Source organism: Thermobia domestica, chromosome 4 (assembly GCF_964235325.1).
Source record: "Thermobia domestica chromosome 4, izTheDome1.hap1.1, whole genome shotgun sequence".
Lineage (NCBI taxonomy): Eukaryota > Metazoa > Arthropoda > Insecta > Zygentoma > Lepismatidae > Thermobia > Thermobia domestica.
In genome coordinates this window covers 274,074,896-274,100,751 of record NC_137457.1, presented here as the reverse complement: position 1 = coordinate 274,100,751, position 25,856 = coordinate 274,074,896, and the positions used below count along the sequence as shown (strand labels likewise).

At 34.0% G+C, this 25,856-nt stretch overlaps 1 protein-coding gene across 3 annotated transcripts in view; it reads right to left on the bottom strand.

The window, feature by feature from the left end:
- LOC145683517 (trypsin-like) overlaps nucleotides 1–25,856 on the bottom strand; it is a 73,965-nt gene that overhangs the window by 10,145 nt on the left and 37,964 nt on the right. For all 3 annotated transcript variants that reach the window (XM_081754859.1, XM_081754858.1, XM_081754857.1), the window contains 3 exons: nucleotides 21,078–21,207; nucleotides 14,804–14,917; nucleotides 7,086–7,223 (listed from right to left, as the gene is read on the bottom strand). In XM_081754859.1, the coding sequence (XP_081610985.1) occupies nucleotides 7,086–7,223; nucleotides 14,804–14,917; nucleotides 21,078–21,207 (382 nt within the window). The remainder of the gene's footprint in view (nucleotides 1–7,085; nucleotides 7,224–14,803; nucleotides 14,918–21,077; nucleotides 21,208–25,856) is intronic.

The window sequence follows — 25,856 nt, the reverse complement described above, 5'->3', positions numbered from 1 at the left end:
AAACTAATCCTCTTTCTCCGTCACAAGTACTGAACAACAGGTTGCTGACAACGCATGGAAGGTGAGGTGAGGGTACCTAAAACCAACAATACTGCTTACGTGTCAAAAGGAGTGAAAAGTCACTTTAAGAAAGTAGATGTCTCAAGAAAGAGTTCGTATTTTACTCTCCCACATTTGTTTTAAACAAATTAACATTCCATAATGTTGTCGCATAGTATAAAGGAGGCGGGTGATTAAAGATGTATAAAAAGATTTGAATAAATGAAATTATGTTATACAATGGAAGAACCGCAAGGGAACTCATGGATACGCTGCAAATTTCGGTCTTTAACATGTAAAGTTCCTCGGCCATGTGGGTCCCGTTCTAGGTAGTAATAAGAAAGATGACACACGGTATTGCTAGGCAGAAACAGCAGTGACAATGTCATTGAGCGGATCAGAGATGACACATGTCAGTAAACAATAGTACAATCTACACTGAAAGTAAGCTCCCTTCTTTTATCTTCTCTTGACATGTTTGATGTATGAACACAAAAGATTATCACAGGGAAAGTAGAAAAAATTGCAATTAAATTGAAAACTAGTTGTTTACTGCGTTCTCACAATTGCCACAACAGATAAATAATAGGCGATTGCCACAACGCCTTGCAATCAAGGGATCCCAGCCTCGATTTCTAGGGTCGCAACTGGTTCGAAGCCACTGTATATGTAGGTGTACGGAGAAAGGCTATAAAACATTAACATTGCGAGTACACTAACAAACATACGAAAATCAAGACAGCAGTATGCCTCTTGCTTCACCATGTTGAATGCAGCTGTGATGGGTCATACTGAAATGACGGATTATAAGTATGAAACCCCCAATGCTTACCTTACCATTTACATTCCAGTGTTGTCACACGTAACGGTCACATATATGAAAATACACAGATGAACAAAGAGTATTTCGAGGTAAAGTGGAAAAACTGTGGTGGCCGTCAAGTCCTGGGTTCTCCGACTATCGTGCAGCGGCATCATTTCGTATTTTGCTTGGAAGTCAAGTCCTTCAGCGACACAACTGTTTCAAGATTTGCATTAGAATATTAGTAGACAAGTGATGAAGTATATGTATTTCTGAAACTTATTAGCGATAGTTGCTCCCTTATTCCCCAAGAAACGTCCTTCTATCCTGCTGAAAGTTACAAAAGTAATAGACCTTTTATGAGATTGGCTTTGCATGTCCGATATCTGCGAGATGTTCGTACAAACCCAAATTCCTCTTATCCTCAAATCGTAATACCATGGAAAAATTGTGTACTTGAGGGATAAAAAGGAATAAAGAAAGAAATGGGTAGAAATCTTCCGGGCCTCCATGTGTTCTAAAGTTTGCCGAAATGTGGAAAAAATTACATTTCTAGATAATGTTTAACATTTTAAAGTTACCCTCTTCCAGAATGCAAAGCGCAGATTTTGATTTTTCGAACGACAAAATCTAGTCCTTTAATATTATTTAATTTATCAACATCTCATCATGCATTGTTTTCGAATGTACATATATACTTCACTAGACCATAAATTTCGTAGAAATTTAGTGGCAAAGAAATGGCTACAAAAACTATTGGAATTAAGTAATGTTTCTTGGAGGAAAATTATATTTTGAGACTGTACTCATTTGTGTCCAGAATAATATCAACATACATGATAGGTGTTCTACGTTATATATTGACTTAATACTTTCTTTACGTGTATTACAAATCATCTATTATTTTTATCTCTTAATTCTAATTCATTACTATAAAAGAGGTTATTATTGTTGTAGCCTTAATGCCGTGGTAGCAGACCGTCCATATTACGACGGGAATTAACACTCAAAATCATTTCTACCCTCTAGCTCTTCGATACTCAGGATCAATTCTGCTAATTTTACTTCAGCTACACCTGTCTGTTACATCTCGGTAATCGTCACAGCAAATCCGATAATGAGGTATTGTTTTCAAATATATTATACTCAAGCTCACGTTTCTGCGCTACTTCAAATCTAGGAAAACGTATTAACGTAAGAAAGGTCTTGTAAAACCCTCACATGCTTTGATATCACTTTGTGGCCTCTAAAACATGCCCTAGATTTATTCAGTAATCGACGATGTACAATTATAAGTGTGTTCTTCCCAGTCAAATTGAAAAGATCATAAAACGTATTCAACTTACTTAAGACGTTTTTCGCGTGTACATTAAATTGACTTCCAAACTTCGAAATCTCTTTAAATGTTGCTACTTGTTATTGCCTTGTTTTCGCATCCCCGACTGTTGAAACCTTTTACTCTTTACCAGTTTGTTTCAATCACTAATAGACTTCAATTCTTCTTTACTTAAAATGGATGGATATTGTAAGACGTATTTGCCATAAAAATATCTTACCGGTTTTGTTCTCAGTGAGTTTTCACTTCTGAATGATATGATTTTATCCATGTGACAAGTATACTATAAAATGTGTGAGAAGTATACAGCCTATTTCTCATGATCACACTGCTAAGATGTGAAGTGTACATACTGATCACAATTTTCATCGTAATACTAACTATAGGTCTCAAAGTAGTTAGGCTTAGAGTGAACTTTTGTACGGTTTCTCAGTGTTGTCATTAATAGTTGAATTCCACACTTTAACTTCGTCATATTTTCTGCAATGTTTTGGGTGTGTTCCTTTACTTCTTTCTACAAACTACCTATTCTATTATGTTTTTTTTATTTTTAGAATTGCTGACTCTTTGTTCTTTGAAGTAGTTATTAACACTGTATTCGCCTTATTCTACCCATTTATTAAATGTTCCGTTCTTTATTCGATCAGATTCAGTCTTTGTTCTTTTCTTTTTGCTTAGCAACGATAGTTATATACTTTTTTCTGTACGTTTGCAAGAACCACATTCACCACCTGTCTGATTTTGTTCTTCAAATCATTCCCCAGTATGTCCATTCTCCCTTGCATATTGCTTATCCCTAGTGTGAAATTCTTTATCTGGTACATAATCATGCAAAACACATTTTTGCTACTGCAAACTGTGGTATTAACTACAACATACGTAAATCGGTATATCAAATGTAACTTAAAGAACTTAAAATTAAATCATATAAGAGCACAAATAAAATTCTAATTCAGAAAATATAATTTGCTGCGTTAAAATAAAGGTGTGTGGAATGAATGCAGTGTCTTTGTACTCAGTTTTGAACAATTTCCTTTTCGTTTTAGAATAATCAGATATCTCAAAACTTCTAACATTGACAAGAATGTTAGTTACGGCTTAGGAGATAATAGATGATGCAGCAGTCGTATTATTACTTTCATTGTGTGATTGGATTAGTTACTCCTATATAAAACTAGTATTTCCTTACTCGGTCTTTTAACTTTATTAAGACAATTCATCCAAAACCATGAGTCTGTCTTCTGTAGCACATAGATCGTGATTGTAAGTCATGATTGAGCAGCAGTAATAGTTTTATTTAATTTCATTTTACATGCTACATTCATTTCTTTTTGTTGTTATTCCATCACTAACAACACATTAAATTAACCTTCGCCTTCTTGCTTCTGTTCAAATATTAATGGTCTATCAATGACTTTTTGTTACCCCTTGGACGTCATACCATCTGTCACGAATTAAATTCATCCGTTCGAATATCCGAGACTTTCCACTTACTTTGGGGACTCTGATGTTCTGATACTGAATCATGCATTCTTGGATAGAACAGATTACAAGCCTAATGTAATAACCCGCAGCTTAATCTCAATCAATAATAGTTTTGTAAATATTCTCCTGCAAAGTTCATTTTTACGATTTTGGACAATCCTAACTCTGAAACTATTCGTGACGGCTGACCCATATGGTCTTATTTTGTACGCAAATATTTCTATGGACTTTTCTTGAAAAAAATCACTATAGATACTTGGATATTAATGCACCATTATTCAGTTTTTTTTATCATGATCAACGAAATCATTTCTCGTTTAAAATTAATGACCTATTAGTTTCATAATGTATTTTTCTTACACCACACTGAATACATGAAAAATGAATATAGTGCTATACGTACTAACGATCCCATTGCACAAGAATGGTGTATAAAGATACAAAATTCCTAGGTTTTGAACATCCTAAGGGCAGATTATTTACACGTTGAGTAGAAAAGATAAAAATTACATAAATATTACCAGATAGACTTTTGTTAGATAAAACTTCAAAAGAATTTCCTCGCTTCTATAAAAATTAAAGGTACACTATACTCTTCCTTATTTATATTTCCCCATTTTTATATCTAAAGGTTTTTTCTCAGGAATACAGTTTTTTTTACAAACAGATTAATTCCTGTAGTATGGAGGGAAAATAAATCACATAAGAGTGTTGTTAACTACTGTGATATGTACTGATAAAGACAAACAATTTCTCTCTCTTGAAGCATAGTAGTTTCTTACTTGTAAATAAAGAGGTATTAGGAGAATTGAACTAACGTATGTCTAAAATATGAAACCATAATGAAATACGTTCCTAAGTTAAGGTAAAAGATGTTTGAGAATATAAATATTGTAAAACCTAGGAGACAGCGAAAAAATAAAATAAAGGAAAAAGTATGACTGTTATAGATTTGTAGTTTGTGACTTATTTCTATTTAATTTTGTTATTTGTTTCTTATTTACTTTTTACTATAGTAATGAAATAATAATGTTAGTTACTAAGAGGACATTTTCAGTAAGAGTTAGTTCTCTCTTAAAGTCCAAAATAAAGAAGTTAGAAGTCCGAATCTTGAAGACGTATATTATTTTATTATTATATGTATAATATACAAAGTAATCATTAATATAGGGAATAGTATCCATGTTGAAGAAGTGTAAATAATTAACCAGATTTTGTACGTATATGTTATTACGTAAATTACATATACAACGAATTGAGAGTTATATAGATAATCATTATTGAGGAAAATAAAAGAATGCTTTATCGCATTTAATGTATTCAAGTATTTAATGTATTTAATGTATTTAATGTATTCAATGTATTTAATGTATTCTCTTAATAATGACACTAAAAAAAGATTATGGAATTGGTTTAATCTTATTTCCCTGTACAATGCCAATTTCAAGTCTTGCAAAACTGCGTGTTAAATCAGAAGTGTTTGAATAGTGATAGTTCTCAAAACACCATATCACCACTAATATAAAATGTGTAATTTATGAACAGGAAATGATAGAGTAAATGATATTTACCCTCTTAATTTCATCAATAATTTGAAACATAAAATCTTCAAGAACACAAAATATTTGCGTTCCTCTTAAGGGCTGTCAAATTTACAAATTTTAGCTCCATTTTATTTGTTGTTTCATAAAATTCAATAGTCTAATGAATTAGACGAGAATATGAATAGTTGGTGAAAATGAATTAAGATATTGTCGGCGGTCTCCTACAATTCAATGCAAATCAAGATGTTATATGTCCTATCGTGAGTGTGCTAGTAGCGCCGATGTTTCTGCTCTTCAAACATGAAGTTCTTGAATGAAATGAAAGGGGAGGGGTGTGTCCCGCTGGGAGATATTGATGTGAAAAAAATTGATTTTATTCATGAAAACATATCGTGAAGATAACATTAACATGACTTCATACAGAGAAGAATTTTCGCGAAACTGTAAGATTGACAAAATGTGGCGAACATCCTGCAGGGGCCAGGCATTGCCCACAGGATTGTTATACATGTTCTGAACTACAGCTAACACTGCGCCAACAGGTAATGATCGAGTAGTTCAACTAGTGCAGCGGATGATCGTTACGTTGTGCAACAGCCAAGAAGGAAGGATATTAAAATATTCAGCTCGGCTGCATAGTGTCCTATCTCGCGCTTTACAATACAAGTCGACTGCATGGTGGTGGTATCTTAGCTAGATGGTATTCTAAAATATATAGCTTTCACATCCGCAAATTAGCGTTGCTGTTTGCGGTACTGCCAAGGGCACCAGAACTGGACACTGTACTTCATTTCCACTGTAATGTGGTACTGTAATTTTTTCTTGCGTGTGTCTTTTCAGAAGTGCTGTAGGTTCAAACATAAACTTCATGAATCATAATGCGCGATCAACTCGAACAGTGCGGGAGGTCAAAAATATGAGGATATACATTTAGCTAATATACTTGCATGCCTGTTACCTTACCTCTATCCCATCCTCATATGTGAAATATTGTGGGGAGACGTCTTGCAACACAGCCAGATGTACCAACGACATTCTAGGAGTTGTCAAGAGCGCTGAATGAGGAACGAAAGAAATTCTACATCACTGCAGCACATTGCCAAACTTGTGAGCAGAATAATTACGATTCAAAGCATGCATATCTGTGGTGACACAGGTTCCTTTGGTTCGAGGAAAGGTTGTATTCGTTTCGTAACGTCTGTATGTAGTATGAGGTGCAGTGATTTCAGTATTTATTAACTTTTCTGCATAAATATATAATTTAATTATTCTAACAGCGCGTTTCTTCCCGTTCTTTCCTGTATCATACTGCAACATTACTTTCTACGTATGGAACAAGTTTCAGGAATTATACCACTTGGGAGTGACCCAGTATGCAAACCGTTCCTTATGCCTCGAGTTTTGAAAATATTTTTTCACTTTTTTCTATTAAGAACTTTTTAAATATACACATATATTACGTAATGCACCAGTTTTCTAATATTTTGATGGATGCCTACTTAGGCTTTCAACGCTGAACTACTTTCGTCTTACTTAACAATGTTTATTTAACAATTTAAAAGTTTAGTTAGTCGATTCCTTTTTTAAAAAAATAGAAGTAGCGAAAGTTTTAAGACTTGTGTGAGAGATATGTACTAATTTGTTAAATAAGATATTTTTACATTGTTGCTCAATTGACTTATTTTCTCATTTTTAATAATTACATAATTCTCATGAGGACTATATACTATGTTAAGTAAAACAAAGGTGTTATCAATAGCAATAAACCATGAACGGATAATACTCGCAATTATGATTGAAGGAACTATCATTAAAAATATATGAAATATAAACACACATATAAAATTAGTATTAGTTCAAGATTAATGTACGTACGTACCCCACATACACTGTTTCTTAAATTATGATGACCAACACAGAATAATGTGTCAAAGGGATTTTCAACTACACTTCGGCAAAGTCGTCTGGACATTACAGGAAGCGTTGTCTTTATAAGAGTATTAGATTTCTTGCCATCCTGTAAGGTATAAAATTAAAAGTTATTTAAGTGTACATTTTATGAAATTCATATCATTAAGTGTTCTATGTTAGTTAGTTTATTATTGTTGTACGTTTAATTGTCTTCATAATTAACTTAAGTATATCTTACTAAGCACAGGAATAAAGAGTAATATTTTATTTATGTAGGATACAAATTGCTTGGAATTTACACATATATTGCTATTAATTCTACTAATGTGGTTAATGAGAGTATAACAGTATTTGGATTCTGTTTACTTCTAATTATTATGCTATCAGTATTGTATGTTACAGATAAGTTAGTTGAGTTTTTGAATAGTAAAAAGTTATGTTAAATATTAGATCACTTTTCACCTGCTAAATTATGTAAAATGCTTTAAGAGTCACTTAACACTAAAATCCCTCAGTTTTTTTAGCCTCTTAGTCTGTTGTTGGCAAGAAATTGACCAATGAGTTTTTGCTAAAATAAAGTGATTTTGCTTCTTTTTCTAAATTATTTGATACAACTTAATAAATATTTTATTGTGACACAATAGTACATTCATTACATACACACGTAATATAAAAAAACTTACAAAATTTTGCAGATATAATCTTTGAATAGTTTATTTTCCATATTTATTTAATTTAATGAACCACAAAGTGTGAAAATACAAAGTGTGGAAAGAATAAAGATATAAATACTTGAACTCTTATTCGAAACAGAAGAATAATTGGCAAACACATTTCCGCTTACATAAAATCTTTTCCAGCTATGATATGTTTGAGTCATTTGATTAGAAGACTTATTTCGTAGCATTACATTCAGAAGAGATGGGATTAGCCTTTGCAGAACTGTTTTCCTGAAAACAAAAACGTTTCCGCTTTGTTCCTAGTACATTATACTTTTACATGACGTTGGATATGTATCACAGTTCTTCAAACTTTTCCTATTACAAACGTAGTTGTAATAGTTCTTGCATCTGAAGCTCAGATTTCAATATATATATATTTCTCTCCGAAATCTCTCCGAAATATATATATTTCTCTCCGAATAATCTTGCAAACGACAACAAATTTATATTGCTGAAACAATTATGTCGAAAGGTCGCGTACATTATATGTGGATGAGTTCGGCTGAAAATTAGGGTGTAATTGTTGTCCTTTAATCAAATGTCAGAAGTTTTCTGATTAATTTTTAGTGTAACGTTATTGGATAATTCTTATCCTGCTTTCTTCACCCGAGTCGGCACTTCATACCTGGCATTATTAACAGTACAAACAAAACTAGCATTATTTTGTTTTCAATTTAAGCTAATGGCTAGAGAAAAAACACGTAAAGAAATTATTGAAGTTTTACTTTCTTCACTTTATTCCTAAAAGATTTCTTACCATATGAGACGCTAGACGGTAAAAGATGTTTTACAGTCTATATATGACCAATATCTGCCTGAACACAGAAATGCGTTGAGGATGTGTTTCCAGCGTATGTCGGTTACCATAAAATATTTGGAGAATACTTGTAGGACATTCAATGTGTAAACTGAGCAAATATGCACAGACCACAAAATAGAATATCTAAAAGTAGAATTAAAAAACCGGTTTGAGTGCAGTTACGGCCAAGTTTTTGGACAAGAGTTTCCTTAAATATACTCTTTTGCATATCACAATTTTAAAAGATTATTTACACTATCTTATTTTGATAGGTGAATATATATGCCATAAAGTTCATGCCATAAAGTTCATTTTTCCATGTTTTCGGCAGCCTATAATTCCGAAAGGAAGCATTTGTGCAGCCAGCTTGTTCTATACTTTTTGTCTTATCTTGGTATAAGGAATCACCTCCCATGCGTGTCGGTGTTGTTTTGAAACACCCTATATATAAAGGTAGCATGAAAGTTCTATCACTTTTTCACCCACCGCCTTTGAACATCGATATGTCAGCTAGTACGTACCTGCAATGTCGGAAATAGTCCCTCGTCAGCATCGACGACCTTCTAACAACTTTCGGGAAGGTCATGTACTCCATCGCGGTAGAACTTGGTGGGCAGTGATGGTATCAGATGCATTTGCACCTTTACAAAAGTGGATTTTCAAGGAATCGAACAGGCGATATTCGGACGAGGCAACGTTCGAGGATTATGGCAGATGCAATAGTGATATAATTGTGTTCGGGTCATCCTAGCTAGGGATGCATTTTAAATAAATTCGTTTCATTAAAATGTTTAATATTTAGATGACATATGAAAGAAGTTTCTTAATGACTAACATTGAGGAGAAAAATATAATCAACAACAAGTAGCACTTAAAGGCCGATAGGGATTTAAATTTCGAAACTGCCCTGTCCGGCAGAAATCAAGGGTTATTTTAAAATATCATATCTTGCTTCCTTTTTGTAGTTGAACAAAGAAATGTTGTGAAATGTATGCTAATATACTGGTGCATCAAGATAAAATTATTCAAAAGTCCCTTCTTTTTTCCTTGTCAATTTGTTGCTTCCGGTAACTAGGTGCCTCAGTTTCCAAAGTACCCTTTCATTTTCCAAAGTTTTGCCCCCAAAAGTATGAAAATATATCAAAATGGGGGATTCCAGGAGCAAGATTTATATTTGAATTTGTGCTAGGTGCACCACAGAAAGAGGGTTTTGTTTTTCTTTCAATTTGATCAACCCAACCCAACGCTGCATCACCCCTCGTAATAACAATGCTTCTCTTCCTATTTCTCCCAACTGGTATTTCAGTTGTAAGTTCGTCACGACTGCTGGAAGACAAATCTTCTTCAGATTCTTTCCATTCAATTTTTTGTATCTGTGTAAGAACCATGAAAATCTGAATCATTCATTATTTCTGCGATTACTTCATCACTTAGATGTTGTTTACGAATCGAACCACGTACCGCGGTAACCACGGCCTATAGAAACGGAGCAACCGAGAAAATACAGACAAAAGCAAAACACACACGCCAAATACTAAGACAATATACATACTGTTATAAGCTGTGTTTTCTTTGCCGTGGTTTCTTATCGGAACAAAGCAGAAACATGTTACCTCTGGGACGCCCACATGAAGGGCAAGAAACAGAAATATGAATGGAGCACGTATGTCTAAACGCAAAGGACAAATGTTTTGCCTATGACTGCATATCACGAGCGAAATCTGAGTGTTGCCATCCTGCAACACAGAAAGCAGTAGGAAATTGACTATTTTTTTAAAAAAGTCTAAAATTAAGTGTATATACCCTTTCTTTTTAAATGCCTGGACGCTCGTGAGCGTACAGCGGATTCAACGTTAGTAAAGGGGTGGACGCTCAGGATCGTCCATCGGTTTTTAAGTGCTAACTGCCTAAACACACTCACTCACTCACTCACACACACACACACACACACACACACATATATATATATATATATATATATATATATATATATATATATATATATATATATATATATATATATATATATATATAAGCAGGTAGTTGCGTTTGACAATATTTTTCTGATGAATTTCAAATACATATATTTGCTAAACATTAACCATTTTTAACGAAACAAATCTCATATAAAACGTTATTTCGTACTGCGTTTATATATAAATTCATCAACCAAAATAAGATAGTGTAAAGAATAGGTAAATAATCTTTTAAAATTCCGATAGGCAAAAGTGTGTATTCACGAATAATTGGTCCAAAAACTTAGACAAGGCTGCGCTCAAACCGGTGTTTTATGCAAGTTATAAAAAGCCTTACCAGGGATGGGTCCGAAAAAGGCACTCGAGTTGCCGAGCGATATGTATCAAATATGAAAGGTGGCGTGAAATTATGTTCATATGCAAAATTTATAGCGGCTGAGGGCAACATGGAAAAGCAGGAGAGCCGGAAGAAATATGGCCGACCGTAAGACCCAGCAACAGAGAAAACTAATGAATCACGTGTGCCGCGCGTGAATGGCTACAGAAATGAAGCTAGATATTTAGTAGTAGATGGATAAATCTGTTATATGTAATTAACATCATGTCCGCCATATTGAAAGTCAATATTTTGAATATGGATTCACAGTACTAAAGAGAAAGTGGGTCATACACCATATGAAATAGCACTAAAATTTAACCAGGAATACATTGATGTTATTAATTCTGTAGTAACTGTTGTAAGTGGAGAAGTAACATGCAAGATTGACACATTTAAACTGTGTGATATAGATATAGACTTACTAGTATGACGCAAAACCTAGACCTTGGAGAACTCTGGCTTGTATACAGACCAAAGGGAAAGTGTGTTTATATGCAGGATGGTTGCGAGTAAGGGAAAGATTGTGATTGACGACAGAGAAAGAAGAGACCAAAGGTGAGGCCGTGCGACCTATTGTGTATCCAGTTTGCAGACAGAAAATAAGCAAGAAAGCTCATTAGCTAGTATCTGTGTTATTAGTGAAGTAGTCAAGTAAGATAGAATGGTTGGTAGGAAGGTAAATGAGCCCTTGGTCGGTGAGCCACTGTTGAGGAATTGCTAGAAAATGACAAGGTATATTCTAATTCATCATTTGAAAAAGTTATTTCCTCTTCAGGGCATGAACATGAATCCCCAGGTTGTAGTGTCTATATTAGTGCTTGAGTTTACGACGTGCGACAATAATCCCTGTACAGAAAATAAAAAAAATGTAGTTATTAGTGAATATTGATACATTAGTCGAAGAATATTATTTAAACATAGATGATAGCGTGTCAGGTGAGAACAGGTCTTGTGTTTTCATCACACTCTTATAGATACTGTTCACATCAACTGTCCTTCTGTACATTTATCATTATACTTGCTTATGTAATGATATTTCTGACTTTCTTTGAGAAGAACCACGTCGTAATTGTACTTGTAAACCCCAGCCCTACTTTGTGTCAGGTATTTTAACGTGACAACAATTATTCATCTTTTATACTGCAATATTACCAGCTCTTTGCACGTGCAAATGATCTTTATATTCTCTTTCTAGATATGCATCATGTGCCAATATTATTCCGACAGATTATTCAGCAGTTTGTTCAAATAACCTCTCGCGACTTTCTTGCATGTTACTTCTCAACTCCCAATAAAGTTACCACAAAATGGTTAATACCAATGAATTTCTGAGAAAATTTCAGTGCTACATCATATGCTACGTGACCCACTTTCTCTTTTACATTGTGAATCCAAATTCAAGATGTCCACTCAATATAGCGGTCATGATGTTAATTACAGATATAGCAGATTTATTTATTTATTTATTTATTTATGACTTCTTTTACGTGGCGAAGTTAAGGCTGTGCAGCCATCTCCGAGCACTTAACCACGTGCATACATTTTTTTTTTTAAAAAAAAAGCACCAATATATAGAAAATATTAACACTTAGCACTTGACCTTAATTTCAGTAGCCATTCACGCGTAGAACGAAAGACTCCTTAGCTTTGTTTTGCTGGAAACTGCGGTCGGCCATATTTCTTCCGGCTCTCCTGGTTTTCCACGTTGCCCTCAGTGCCTATAAATTTGCATATGAGCATAGTTTCACTATCTCTTTCATATCTGATACATATCGTTCGGCAACTTGAGTGCCCCATTCAGACCCTACCCTGGTTAGCGATAATTACTTTGATCATGATATGGCTTCTTTTAAAAATATAAATTTGGATTTAATTGAGATTTTGAATGAAATGACAAACATAAATAGTGTAAAAAGGTAGGTAGAAAGTGTATATATCTTTATTAAAAGCCGTGAATGGATCGAAGGTTAAAGCTACTACTATTAGCAACGAAGAGGTAATAACACTTCGAATTATTTGTAATAATGTTCATTAAACTAAGTCATAAAATTAAAAATCGATATACATTTTAAAAGTAGTAATATTTAAAAGTTAATTACTGATTATAAAAGAAGCGATAAATAAATTTATTAATATCTTACGGCTTTTGTGGACTGTCACCAGCGTTGCAAATACAATTATTCTGCATGATTCTTTCAGACAAGTGTGATTACACATTGCCGGAGTAAATGTAACAGTGGCAACATTTGACTGTATGGTGTAGGACATTTCCAAACCCTTAATATATAATTTGGAATAAACTACAAAGCAGTTTCCAATTATTTCATTTTGTAAAACAACTGACTAAATTCTAACTAAATATCTCTCATTTTATTACTGCCATATTAAGACTTTCTACTTACCTTTCAAATATATTAGTAAACTTGGTGCAAACACTCTTATCCTATTTCGGTCAAGTTTCTCAGGTTAATAGTATCATTAATATTCCGAATGTGTTTTTTGAGACACTCATATTCATTACAAACAATGGTCTGTTCCCTTCAAAAATAACTTAATTACGAGGTTTGTCAGAAGCGTAAAGATAAAAATGTAAAATAAGGCAAGAAATGTATGGATAGAGAGATTGAGGCTTAGTAATCAATATCATTGTTGTTGTAAACATGTCTAAAACAAAAATATTCTTTATTAATGTTGGAAATGAGATTGGTTTGTTAGGAGATTTTGGTTCTATGACTGATGATCAAGGAGGCTCTAGTAGAGACATGCGAGTGACTCCATTGAGATGTGTACTGATTGGAGGCGAGCGATGTCAAAAGTAAAGTCGATTTTGCGTGGGTACATTAGCTTCTCTTTTTACTGAGTGGCACCAGGAAATGTTATACAATATGTCCACATATTTTGTCTTTCATCGTTCTTCCGAAAGGTATGGATTATATTAGTAGAAGGCAATACTGATTCGAGAAAGTTGGTAACATTAGCTACGGGATTAAAAATGAGGATTTAAGATTTGATTTTTTTTAAAGAGCTCTTTGCTACCAATGCATTGACTGCAGTTTGGGTGATAAAACTCCAAGATCTAGGCACCTCGTATTATGGAGTAAGGAATACTTTTTTCTGTGATGCGCGTGAGAAATTCGAGTTTCTATCTCATTCATTTGATTATGTGATCTTCAGTCAACTTTTTCGTGTCTAGAATGCATATATTTTTTTTATACTAACCCAATCACACCTTCATGTATTGGTTCTTGAAATGACAGAAAACATCTCTCAAAATTCTCTAATTTCATCCAACTAATGGCATGCATTACTCCTACAATAATGAGTAATTTGGTCGTCAGTGATCGCCCATGTCTTTTGCCTATGTCTTTATAGCAAATATGATACAAAATTTCTGCGAAAACATGGCACAACTTTGCAACATTTCCCCTATTCTGTTCAAGTACACATAAGCTATCTATCATTGGACCACCAATCGAACTTTCCAAGAGCTTGAAAAACCTGATCATGCTGCGCGCTTACACCTGGCGGAATTGATACTAGTACTGCCATTTACAATGAGATCTACTCACACAAAAGTCAGTATAGCACTGACTTATTACTCTGCATCCCAGTTGTACGGATAATGCTTACTGCGAGTATTCCCAAATCTGATGCACATTGTATCCTAACTTACAAATATGTATGTATATTTATTTTACTGATAACTCTTACATTTTGGAAGTATTTTACTTGTGAAAGGAGACATATTTATATAAGATTTGTATTTATTTTATAAAATTAATTAACCACTAGTAAAAAAAATCACATTACCGCAGTTATTCCCCATCCTACCAACGTTACATTGTAACGGAAAGGTATATCTTCTCCTTCATACAGTACTGCTGGTTGTACTCTATGATCGCTAAAATTAAACTCTGGATCAACCTAAAAGAATATACGGTTATTAAATCGAATATGATATTTAGAGTTGACCAATAAAGAACTTTGTTCTAATTTAAATTGAGTATTTCATATCGTTATATAAATATATTATTTGTGGATAAAGAAAGTTATATTAGATGTATTCTTTATTGGGTTGTTACTTTTTATTCATTATCTTTTTTTTGGAATTGTGAATCTAGCTGTATAAACTTTAGAGTAAAGGTTTAGTCAAGAAACTGCTCTTTCGTGTAGTTTATATTACGTATATTACATTAATAGTTGTAAGTACTGGTTCATGGTAAATACTAGAGTAGAGATAATATACGCTTGAATCTTAATATAGAAAACAAAATTAAACCCTCGGAATTAAGGTGTATAACAAACGTATTGTCAATTAGAATTCCTTCCAATGCATCCTTAATTCTATGCTGCGCATAAAGTTCCTTAGAAAGATACAATAGGTATACACCCACTGTGAAGTACAAGGAACTAAATGCGAATGTTATCTGTTAGTCATATGTTTGTATTATCACCCGATTTACAAAGTTTACCCAGATAGAATTTATACATGAGGCACGTTTTATACAGACAGTACTCTACCATGTGGTGCACTTTCTAGACAGATATCATGTACGTATACTTACAAGTAAACGTGCTCATCAAACAATCATGAATTTAGATATAACATAAATATTCGTAATGCACTAACCAAGATTAATAAAAATAAGAAATCTGAGCTGCATAATAAAATGACATAGGAGTTAAAATGGTTTAAAGGTATCGTTGTATTTTATGATGTATATTTTCTCGCTAGTTTTGAAGTTCTACAATCAAAAATGTTTATACTTAGACTTATACATGGCAATGAGATAGGAATAAAACAGCTAGAGTGTCTTTAGTATAAGTGAGCTTTTATTTAAAGAAATTCATACCACAATAGATGACTTGTAATCCCCATTGTGAGTCAGAAATAAGAAGTCAGATAAGAAAGCTTGTGCTATGTCAACACTCCTCTCATAGGAAGCAGACTTTATAAAAACAACTGTGCCACATCCATTAAACTTTTGTTTCCAATGCAAATAAGTAAAATAAGCAAAATAAATAAAATAATAAAATAAGTAATAAAATACAAGGTCCAACTTTTTGTAAAAGTATTCTATGTTGTAGCAAACGAAATAAATTAGGCGCAGTGCAGAAAGTTTATGGAAAGAAAATTACTGAAATTTGAGAAACTAGTCGCAGTAGCAGATGTTTTCGTACTACTGTAAAATCATTACATCAGTATGTATATGATGAATGATTTGTACGGTGAGACGAATGGGCATCCTGATGCTGGATTTAAATACTATATCGAACTAGAATGACATTTGATAGCTTTTAAGTGAATCTATAGGAGTATGATGTATCAGTTCCTATCTTTATTCACAGAACAAAATTAAGACAAAAATTGAAATGGTTTACAGAAAGACCGCAAGTAGTTGAATGAATTTATCAAGTGTCCTGTTTTTATATTTGCCGAGTTCATTCCAAACTATTTCATGTTGAAGGATCGTTAGGACTTGGTACTTAGAATTAAATGTTAAAACGCATGGGAGCGTTGAGAGCGCATGAAAGTGTCCTCAATAAATGCGTATTGTTTCAGGAACTGTTTCACTTTTCTATCTGTCCATAAGTTTAATAACTAAATTATATTGAATATTCATGCATATTATCCAATCTGTATACAGTATATAATCGGTTACATTTTTGTAAAAAAAAAAAAATAAGAAGAAGAAAAAGATCCCTTCAGTGCCCATTATATTTTTACACAATTTTCTCTATTGATGTCTTACCATTTCAACGATCTCGTAGTAAAACACTTCTGTGTTCTTTGTACAGAGTGTCGAGGTTGTAGGAGAGCATTCAGCATAAAACAACAAATTTACTTTCAAAATCATATAACCCATGGCCATCCAGTTCTTAGTAAATTTACTTACTTATGAGGTTGTCTGTAATTTTAAGATCTCTAGTTTCGTGGAAAGTTTCAAATGACCATTTTAGAAGGTAAAAATAACTAATATTTTCTTTAATGTTCTCGAGGTTGTCCAAAACATTTATCTTCAGTACTATGATTTTAAACTGATTTTTATATAGATACGTTCTAAGTGATATCAGCGCATGGGTGTAGTTGCACCATCCTCGATTGTGCTCGTGTTTTGGCATATTACGAGGTAAACTCACATTCAACAAACTATAACTACGAATATTTTAATGTATGCGTGTTTAGAGCATTTTTCATTTGTCCAATGCCCACAATCTCGGAAACCGTGAACCCTCAGCATCTGCCACTTTTCATTTCAACACCTCTCTTGATACCTCATAACATACCTAAACACGAGCAAAATCAAAGACGGTGCAACTACAACATTTTTCAAAATTGACAGATTTCGGTTGGAATGCATCTATAATAATAATAATAATAATAATAATAATAATAATAATAATAATAATAATAATAATAATGAATAGCTGGGAATGGTAGAAAACCCAGTAATGTTAACAAAATTCAAAAGTTTTATGTAATGTATACCAGAAGGAGGTTGAAAATGTCCAGAGACGATAAAGAAACTTCAGTGAGATAAAAATGAAAAAAATAGTATATGAGCATACTGTACCTGACAAACTTGTGTATATTTTATTAGATATTTAAAACCAGAGACCTTATTTGAAACGAGTAAAACGATTCAAAAATATAATTAAATCGCTACAAGTCAACTGAACAATTCATAAACATGGAATAGTATTTGTATACAACTTGTAATAAACCAAGATTATTAATTCCCTTGTGTTGTTGCAGTACAATGTCAATTTTAAGTGATTTAAATTCCCTCAATGTCCACCATTGATTACGATGTAGTTTGCTTTATATACTTCAAACCATGTAAAATAATGCACTGAATACTGTCAACACAATTTATAATCAAACGGTTTCATTAAAGTGCTTAGAAACTACACCTAGGATGGGGTCACTTAGGTTCTTGAAATGACACTTTGCTTAAATTTAAGACATGACCATAAGACAAACAACTGCGTAGTGAGGGACTTGGACGAAATAATTGAATCGGTGAGTGGGTAAACAGTGCTAATCCAAAATTAGCCATTCTGAGATAACTGGAGAAAGTAACACTGAAAATATAGAACTACACGTTGCAATGAATAACAGTACAATTTTCAAACCCTCGCAGTTTATAGCAGCTAGCTACAGTGCTGAATGAGAGAAAAGCAGTACTTGTCTTGGAATAGGAATGCTGTTTCTCTCACGTATAATCCGGCTTAAAACGAAAATACTTGATTCAATCCCAGAACTCTACCTATTTTCAGAAGCGAGCATAGAACAAAACCGAAATCACACACTTGTGCGACTTTTAATAGCTTTGCATGTGACCAAACACTATATATCATTATTTCCTTGTTCGAGAACATTCCTACCTACCTTGTAATAGAGAGTTTTGGAACTATCAAAAGGATCATAAGGAAACATGATCGAGAGTATCTACCTCAGGAATATGCTGACATGATCACTGCTCGTGAAAAGGCAAAAATATTAATGAAAACAGTCTCGCATGAGGATATAGTAAACTTGAAGGATTGGTGACCTTGTTGGTACTGTTTACAAGAAAACCACTAAATCAATAAATAAGGACAATAAGGAGACATTTACTATATCTGTGCATAGCATGTTTCTATATGAGTGCCATCCCAGGTTATGTTCAAGCATATGGTTTCCTCGATGGATTTAACACTAGAACATCTAAGATGATCAAGAACAATGCCAACTAAACTTTACCTGTAAACAAAATTAACATAGAACCTGTTGTAATAAACGACATAAACTTCAAGACAAGTCAAGTTGATGAAATATGTGCCTAACGAACCATTACCATTCTACAGTTCAATATCTACTTGGAAAACCACCGAGAAGGATGAAGACGTCTAATTTTGTAACATATTGTGTTTACTAAATGTTTCAAATTTTTCAGGTATTTAAGTGATCGAATATTGATTTGTTTACTCAATACGGTTTCTCTTGATTTGTTTAATATCAAGGATGTGTAATTTATTTTCATAATATCGTTCCAATATTGTAGTTGTATTATTATCATATCCAGCAATAATTAATATTTTATTTCAAAGTTTAGCACATGTTAGAAAAACAATTAGGCAAACACGAACATTCTTATGAATATCGACTGTGATATTTGCAAACAAAAGTTATTTTTGGAAATAACTCAAAATTGCTTTCTGGACTAGTACTGTTTCTTCACTCACTGATTCAGGTTATGTAATGGATTATTGTATCCTTTGGCAAAGATTTTACCTTAAGGAAATACTAGAGTCATCCTGAGTACTGAACAATCTAGATTAATTTTTTTTTACTAATGTTTATTCTCTAAACATTACATACTTGTGAAATGATTTTGTTATTCAAAATACTACTTTATTATAAAAACAATCATATATGAATAAAAATATAGTTTTTTAAACAGTTACAAGCAGAACCATTTCAAAGTACCTTCTTTCTAAGTTTTTTAGAACATGTTTAGCACATGTTAGAAAAACAATTAGGCAAACACGAACATTCTTATGAATATCGACTATGACATTTGCAAACAAAAGTTATTTTTGGAAATAATTCAAAATTGCTTTCTGGACTAGTACTGTTTCTTCACTCACTGATTCAGGTTATGTAATGGATTATTGTATCCTTTGGCAAAGATTTTACCTTAAGGAAATACTAGAGTTATCCTGAGTGCTGAACAATCTAGATTAATTTTTTTACTAATGTTTATTCTCTAAACATTACATACTTGTGAAATGATTTTGTTATTCAAAATATTACTTTATTATAAAAACAATCATATATGAATAAAAATATAGTTTTTTAAACAGTTACAAGCAGAACCATTTCAAAGTACCTTCTTTCTAAGTTTTTCAACAAATTCACATTATATAAAGGTTCTAAGAATATGTTTTCTTCACCCATTGTCACCATCTTCACCGAACTCGACCCAAGAAAATTCTTTAGCTTTTTAGCGAGCCATTGTTCAGATATCGCTAATCTAGGTCGCTCTAGAGCAGCCTAACTTATTAAGAAATTCCCTTTACGAAGAATTTCTGCATAATTGTAAAGCTATTATCAAATAAATATGTTGTAACAAATACATTGTATTATTCCGAATTTTAACGTTTCTGAACGTAATAATGTACTAACAATGAATCTAAAAAAGTTACTACCAAGAGAAACTCTACAACTTTGTTTCTAAAAAAGTGTATTGCTTGTTGTTTTGAATGAACTATTATTAAAAACAACTACTCTCTGACTAAGAACTACCTACTTCATTTCCAGAATGAAGGTATGCTAAAACAGGATAAACAATTAAAAATATGTATTTATAAACATTATTTGTGAAATATCAGAGAGGTGATATGACAGAGAACGAGTTTGAACACTGAATATTAGGACACTTTACGAAACAAAAATGTTATTTTACAATGAAGTTTCGTGATATGTTATACAATTTGCCAATGACTTGGAAACAATAAATCATAACACGGTAGGTGTGATTCTGTAATAAATATTTATCGGAACTATAAGACGTTTGATGTTAAATACGTTGTTGTTATTCTTATATCCAAGATTTCATAATCTGTTTACGAAGTACTTCTTTGATTTCATTGTTTATATTATATATTGAAAACTAGTAAAGCATAAAAATATGTTATAGAATGTACAAAGATTCTACTTAAGAAAATATTTCATTATTGTTCAAAAAGGTATAAAACATATACTAGTTTTGGTCCTTTGAGTGTGACCATTCGTTCCTGATTTCTCCTAATCCAAATAACACTAACTTATTCGTTACGATGTGATAGCTCTAGTCTGCGAAGACAGCTCTACCTTATATAGGTATATAATCAATAGCTAATTACCTGTACATTGATGAATAGCACAACAGATTACATGCATACAGGTTTTCTATAATTCCGAGTATGTCTTGTAAGGTTGTTTATGAAAAGAGTGTTCTTTTTCTAGTTGTATTAATTTCCATTTCCAACATTTTATGATTGAAGTGATGTATTCGGATACATATATTACTAAATGTAAAAATTGAATGTGTAGTACCTTAAGTAGGGCAATGTCATGTACATATGCATCATAGATTTCATAATAACAAACTTCAGTAACATCATGTTTATGTCCTTTATTTAAGTAAATGGATCCCACTTTAATTGAGTAATAAGAAGGATCATCCCTGTAACAAACAAATGTACATATATCATTGTCGAATATGAGAATCGTAAAATTCCAAAATAAATTAATATAATAAATTAATAAATTATTAAATAAATTTGGAGCTGTAGAACACATAATTTAGAACTTATAATAATTTATGTCCAGAAAACAACGATACTTTTAATAAATTACGCATGCACAAACCTTATAAAGGGTGATTCAATATGAATATATCGCAACTACTACTGCACGTAGAGCCTTCAAGCAAAAAAATATAAATAAATAAATAAATAAATAAATAAATAATAAAAAAATAAACATTACAAAATCGTATGCGTAGAATGCAATAAAAATATTAGCGAGACCAGTGGCGTATCGTGAATACTTCCAACGGGTGGCAAATACAAAATTTGAAATGGAAAGTGGTATAACTGTTGGAATCGTTCGAAAGGACATTAAATGTTATGCAACGTTTAGAAGGCAAACTTTGTCATATACTTTCCCATTTAGCCGCTAGAGGCGTTGTTGCAGACTTGTATCTGACTACCCGTAGCAGGCCTTTATCTCAGCAAATAATGCACGTAGAGCCTTCAAGCAAAAAATTGCATTATCAAATCGTATGTGCACAATTCAATAAAAATAATAGCGACACCAGTGGCGTATCGTGAATTCTCCAACGGGAGTCATCTGCAAATGGAGACAGGGGTTGGTTGTGCCTCCCTTGAAACAAGTGCACAATAGGAGAGACGTCAAGAGAAAACACGTTGTCATATTTCTTTTTCGTTGGCAGCAACACGGTGGCATTACTAGGTGAAAGTCAGATGGTGCGAGGGTGTCACCAGTCACACCAGGCGAATGCCTGGAGGATACGTGCAAACCATGCCCTAGCAAACAATCGCCGACGCCTTTGCAGGATTAACTCAGGGCCTAAGCCAAGATTAGCTCACACCTACAATGACGTAGACGCACGATGTACCTTGTGTGCGTACGTACAATATGAAATATCTCCCCAATCCGGTAGCATGTGTTTTGGGCTTGTTTGTCGTTGTTTCGAACAGCACACTCATTTATCGTTGCCAGTGATTTTGTGGTGATACTCTTGTAGATCCAATAGCTAACGCGTACATGACCTTGCTGAAATCATAGTCTATACGGCCTCGAACAGGCGATTGCTGCTATGTCAGACAGAGGAGAGAAGAAGCAATGCTGTAGCCAAAAGAGGTAACACAAGCGTGTAGAGTCCGAGAGTGATTAACCTCTGCAGTGAGTTAAAGTGATTCTTGTACTGCATAAGGTGTCGTGCATTGGGTTCTACTACCCCTGTGCATTACAAGCTCGTGACTTGACGAATTGTGAAACCTCTTTGATTGTGGTGATGTTTGAGTGATTGTAGGAGGAACTGTCTGTAGTAAATAACAATTATGCGGTATACAAATTTGGAGGCATTCCAAATGCTCATGAGTTTAGGGGAATGGCGGGAAAATTATAAGGCTGCAGATCGATTATACGCAGAACGCTATCCACAGCGACAAGCTATTTCCCACAATCTGCTGCGGAGATTAGCAGTACGATTGCGTCAGACAGGCAACATGCGTGGATGCTATTGTGTCCGGAGAAGAGTCGTACAAAATGAAGACGTTGCCATTGATGTACGTGCCGCTATTGCAGTAAATCCTCATGCATCTTCGCGGCAGATCGCACGAGATCGTGGTATCAGTCAAGCTAGTGTCCTGCGTATTCTGCGGAAATCACATTCTCTCCCGTACTACATCTCTCTGCATCAATAACTAAGTGATGCGGGCTGTAATTAACTGAGTGGTCAATCACTTAAGAGAACATCCGAATTTCATTCACTTCATTTTATGGACAGATGAAGTGAAATTCTGCAGTGATGGCAATGCGAATCTCCACAATGAACATTACTGGGAAGCGGAGAACTCTCACTGGATGAGAGAAGTCAGTCGGCAACACCGATAGCGCATTAATGTGTGTGGTGGCATTGTAAGAACTCAGGTCATTGGGCCATCGTTCTTTTGCTGGTCATTTAACAAGTGCAATGTTTCGTGATTTCTTGCGACACTATCTACATCCGCTATTTCAAAACGTACCGCTCCATATACGTCAGACGCTGTGGTTGCAATTAGATGACTGTCCAGCCCATAATGCTGCCATGTGTAGGGAAGAGCTAAATGTTCTATTTCCGCAACGCTGGATCGGAAGAGGTTCCAACCCACATTTTCCTCCGCGGTGGTCCGACCTTACCTGGATGCAGTATTTTAAGGATCTTGTGTATGTCCACCGACCAACTACAATTCGCAACATGCAAGACCCATTACAACCGCATTCCGGACGATCAACGTGGCCGAGCTGCAAGCTGTTGCTCACAATTACGTGCAGCGTAATGCTGTTCGGGGACATCACTTTGAACATTTGTGAAAGCCAGGGGGCGTCGACTAGACTCCGCAGAACGTAAGCTGCTCCTTTAGCTCTTTACTCATCTTTCTCCAATGGCTTGATTGCAACGCCTCAACTTTCTGTTCCCATGTTTTGTTCCATGCTTTGGCAACAGCACATTCGGTTCGTCTTTCTTCGTTGCAAGAAATAGTTACTCTTTCCGTTTTGTTATAGCATCGTACATTGTCCCTCATCATATTTCGTCCCATCCATTGCGCTTCTGTCCCAGCCATACGCAAACCACTCTCTTCAAATACTGCGTATGTACTCTCCCCCCGTCATGGTCTCTTTGTGACGCCATTGTTGTCTCCACTTACACGGTGTGATTCCGCGTATTTACAATAGTATATCTCGATCGATTCAGACGAGCATTTACTCTTCCCTTTGGTTCCGCATGCAGAAACCCTCGCATCATCTGACTTTGATTTCGTAATGCGATCGTGTTGCTGCCACAGAGGAAAAAATATGCCAGCATATTTCCTCTCGACGTTTCTCTCATTGTGTGCTTGTTTCAATGGAGGCGAAACCAACTCCTGTTTCCATCACAAATTTTGCAGATGACCCCAGTTGGAGATATTCACGACACGCCAGTGGTATTGCTTTTATTCTTATTGAATTGTGCACATACGGTTTGATAATGAATCTTTTTGAAGGGTCTACGTGCATTATTAACTGAGATAAAGGCCTGCTACGGGTAGTCAGATACAAGTCTGCAACAACGCCTCTAGCGGCTAAAGGGGAAAGGATATGACATCGTTTGTCCTCTAAAAGTTGCATGACAGTTAATGTTCTTTCGAACAATTCCAACAGTTATAACACTTTCCATTTCAAATTTTGAAGTTGCCCCTCGTTGGAGGTATTCACAAGACGCCACTGGTCTCGCTACTATTTTTATTGCATTCTACACATACGTGCATTTTTTTTTGTTTGAAGGCCCAACGTGCAGCATTATCTGCGATATAGGCCTGGTACGTTCTTATTGAATCACCCTATCTACATCTCTATCTCTATCTCTATCTATCTATCTATCTATCTATCTATATCTATATATATATATATATATATATATATATATATATATATATATATATATATATATATAGATCGATATATATATAACTGAGAATGTGAGTATGCATAGTAAAATGATCTGAAATTTTCTAGTTCAGTACATATCTTCATAGTACTAGACACGATGAGACATATTGTCATAATATGCAAAAGATAAGAAGTAAGTGTAATATTCATATACAATATCATATTCTTACACTTATAATAATTTTATTTCGTTCTATATGTATCGTTCTTTAAATTTTTAATTAAAGAAATCATTTGCATATATGAGTAAATGGTAGTGGATCAGTTATATTTCGCCGAAAATTTTGTGCCTCACAGATCAAAGGTCAATGTCCTTGGCCCAGGGTCAATGACCAAGGGGTACTTAGGATAACCACTTTAGATTTTGTTTTTTTCCTTCGCCCACCTCTAAATTTTGGCAGGCGTACATAGGACAAGCCCCCTTAAATTTTGGAAATTTCCAAATCTAAAAATTTGGTATGGTAGCCTAGGACCAGATATGTACTTCTATCAGTATTTGGGGTCCATCTCGTTTCATGTTATGAGTAAAAAATTGCCAAAAAGTCAACTTTCGGAGGTTTTGACCTAATTTCACCCCTTTGATGAGCTCTTATTATCTTATATGATTATATGGGCGTATACAGAGGTCCGTTAACTTTTATAAAACATGGGTACATTGGTGCACTCGTTAAAATTTTAGGAGGGGTACCTTGGCCCACCCATTAAATTTTGAAAATTGACCAATATAAACATTTGGTATAATAGTACAGGACCCTAATATATACCACTATAAATTTGGGAGGTCCAATTCGTTCCCTTTCGTAGGTGAAAAACTGCCAAATATAAACAAGAGTAATATTGTGTTTAGTTTTTTTCTCAATTTATCCCTCTGATGAGGTCCTATTACATTATATGGTTATATGAGCATGTATAGGGGTCCATTCTCTTACATAAGATATAGGTGTATTGGTGCACCCTTCTTAAAATTTGGGAGGGGTAACCAGGCCCACCCATTAAAGTTTGGAAATTGTCAAATTTAAAAACGCGAGTTAATAGTTCACGTCCCGAATAAATACCAGCATAAATTTGGATGTTTCATCTCGTTCTCTTTCATGGGTAAAAAATTGCCAAAGATTC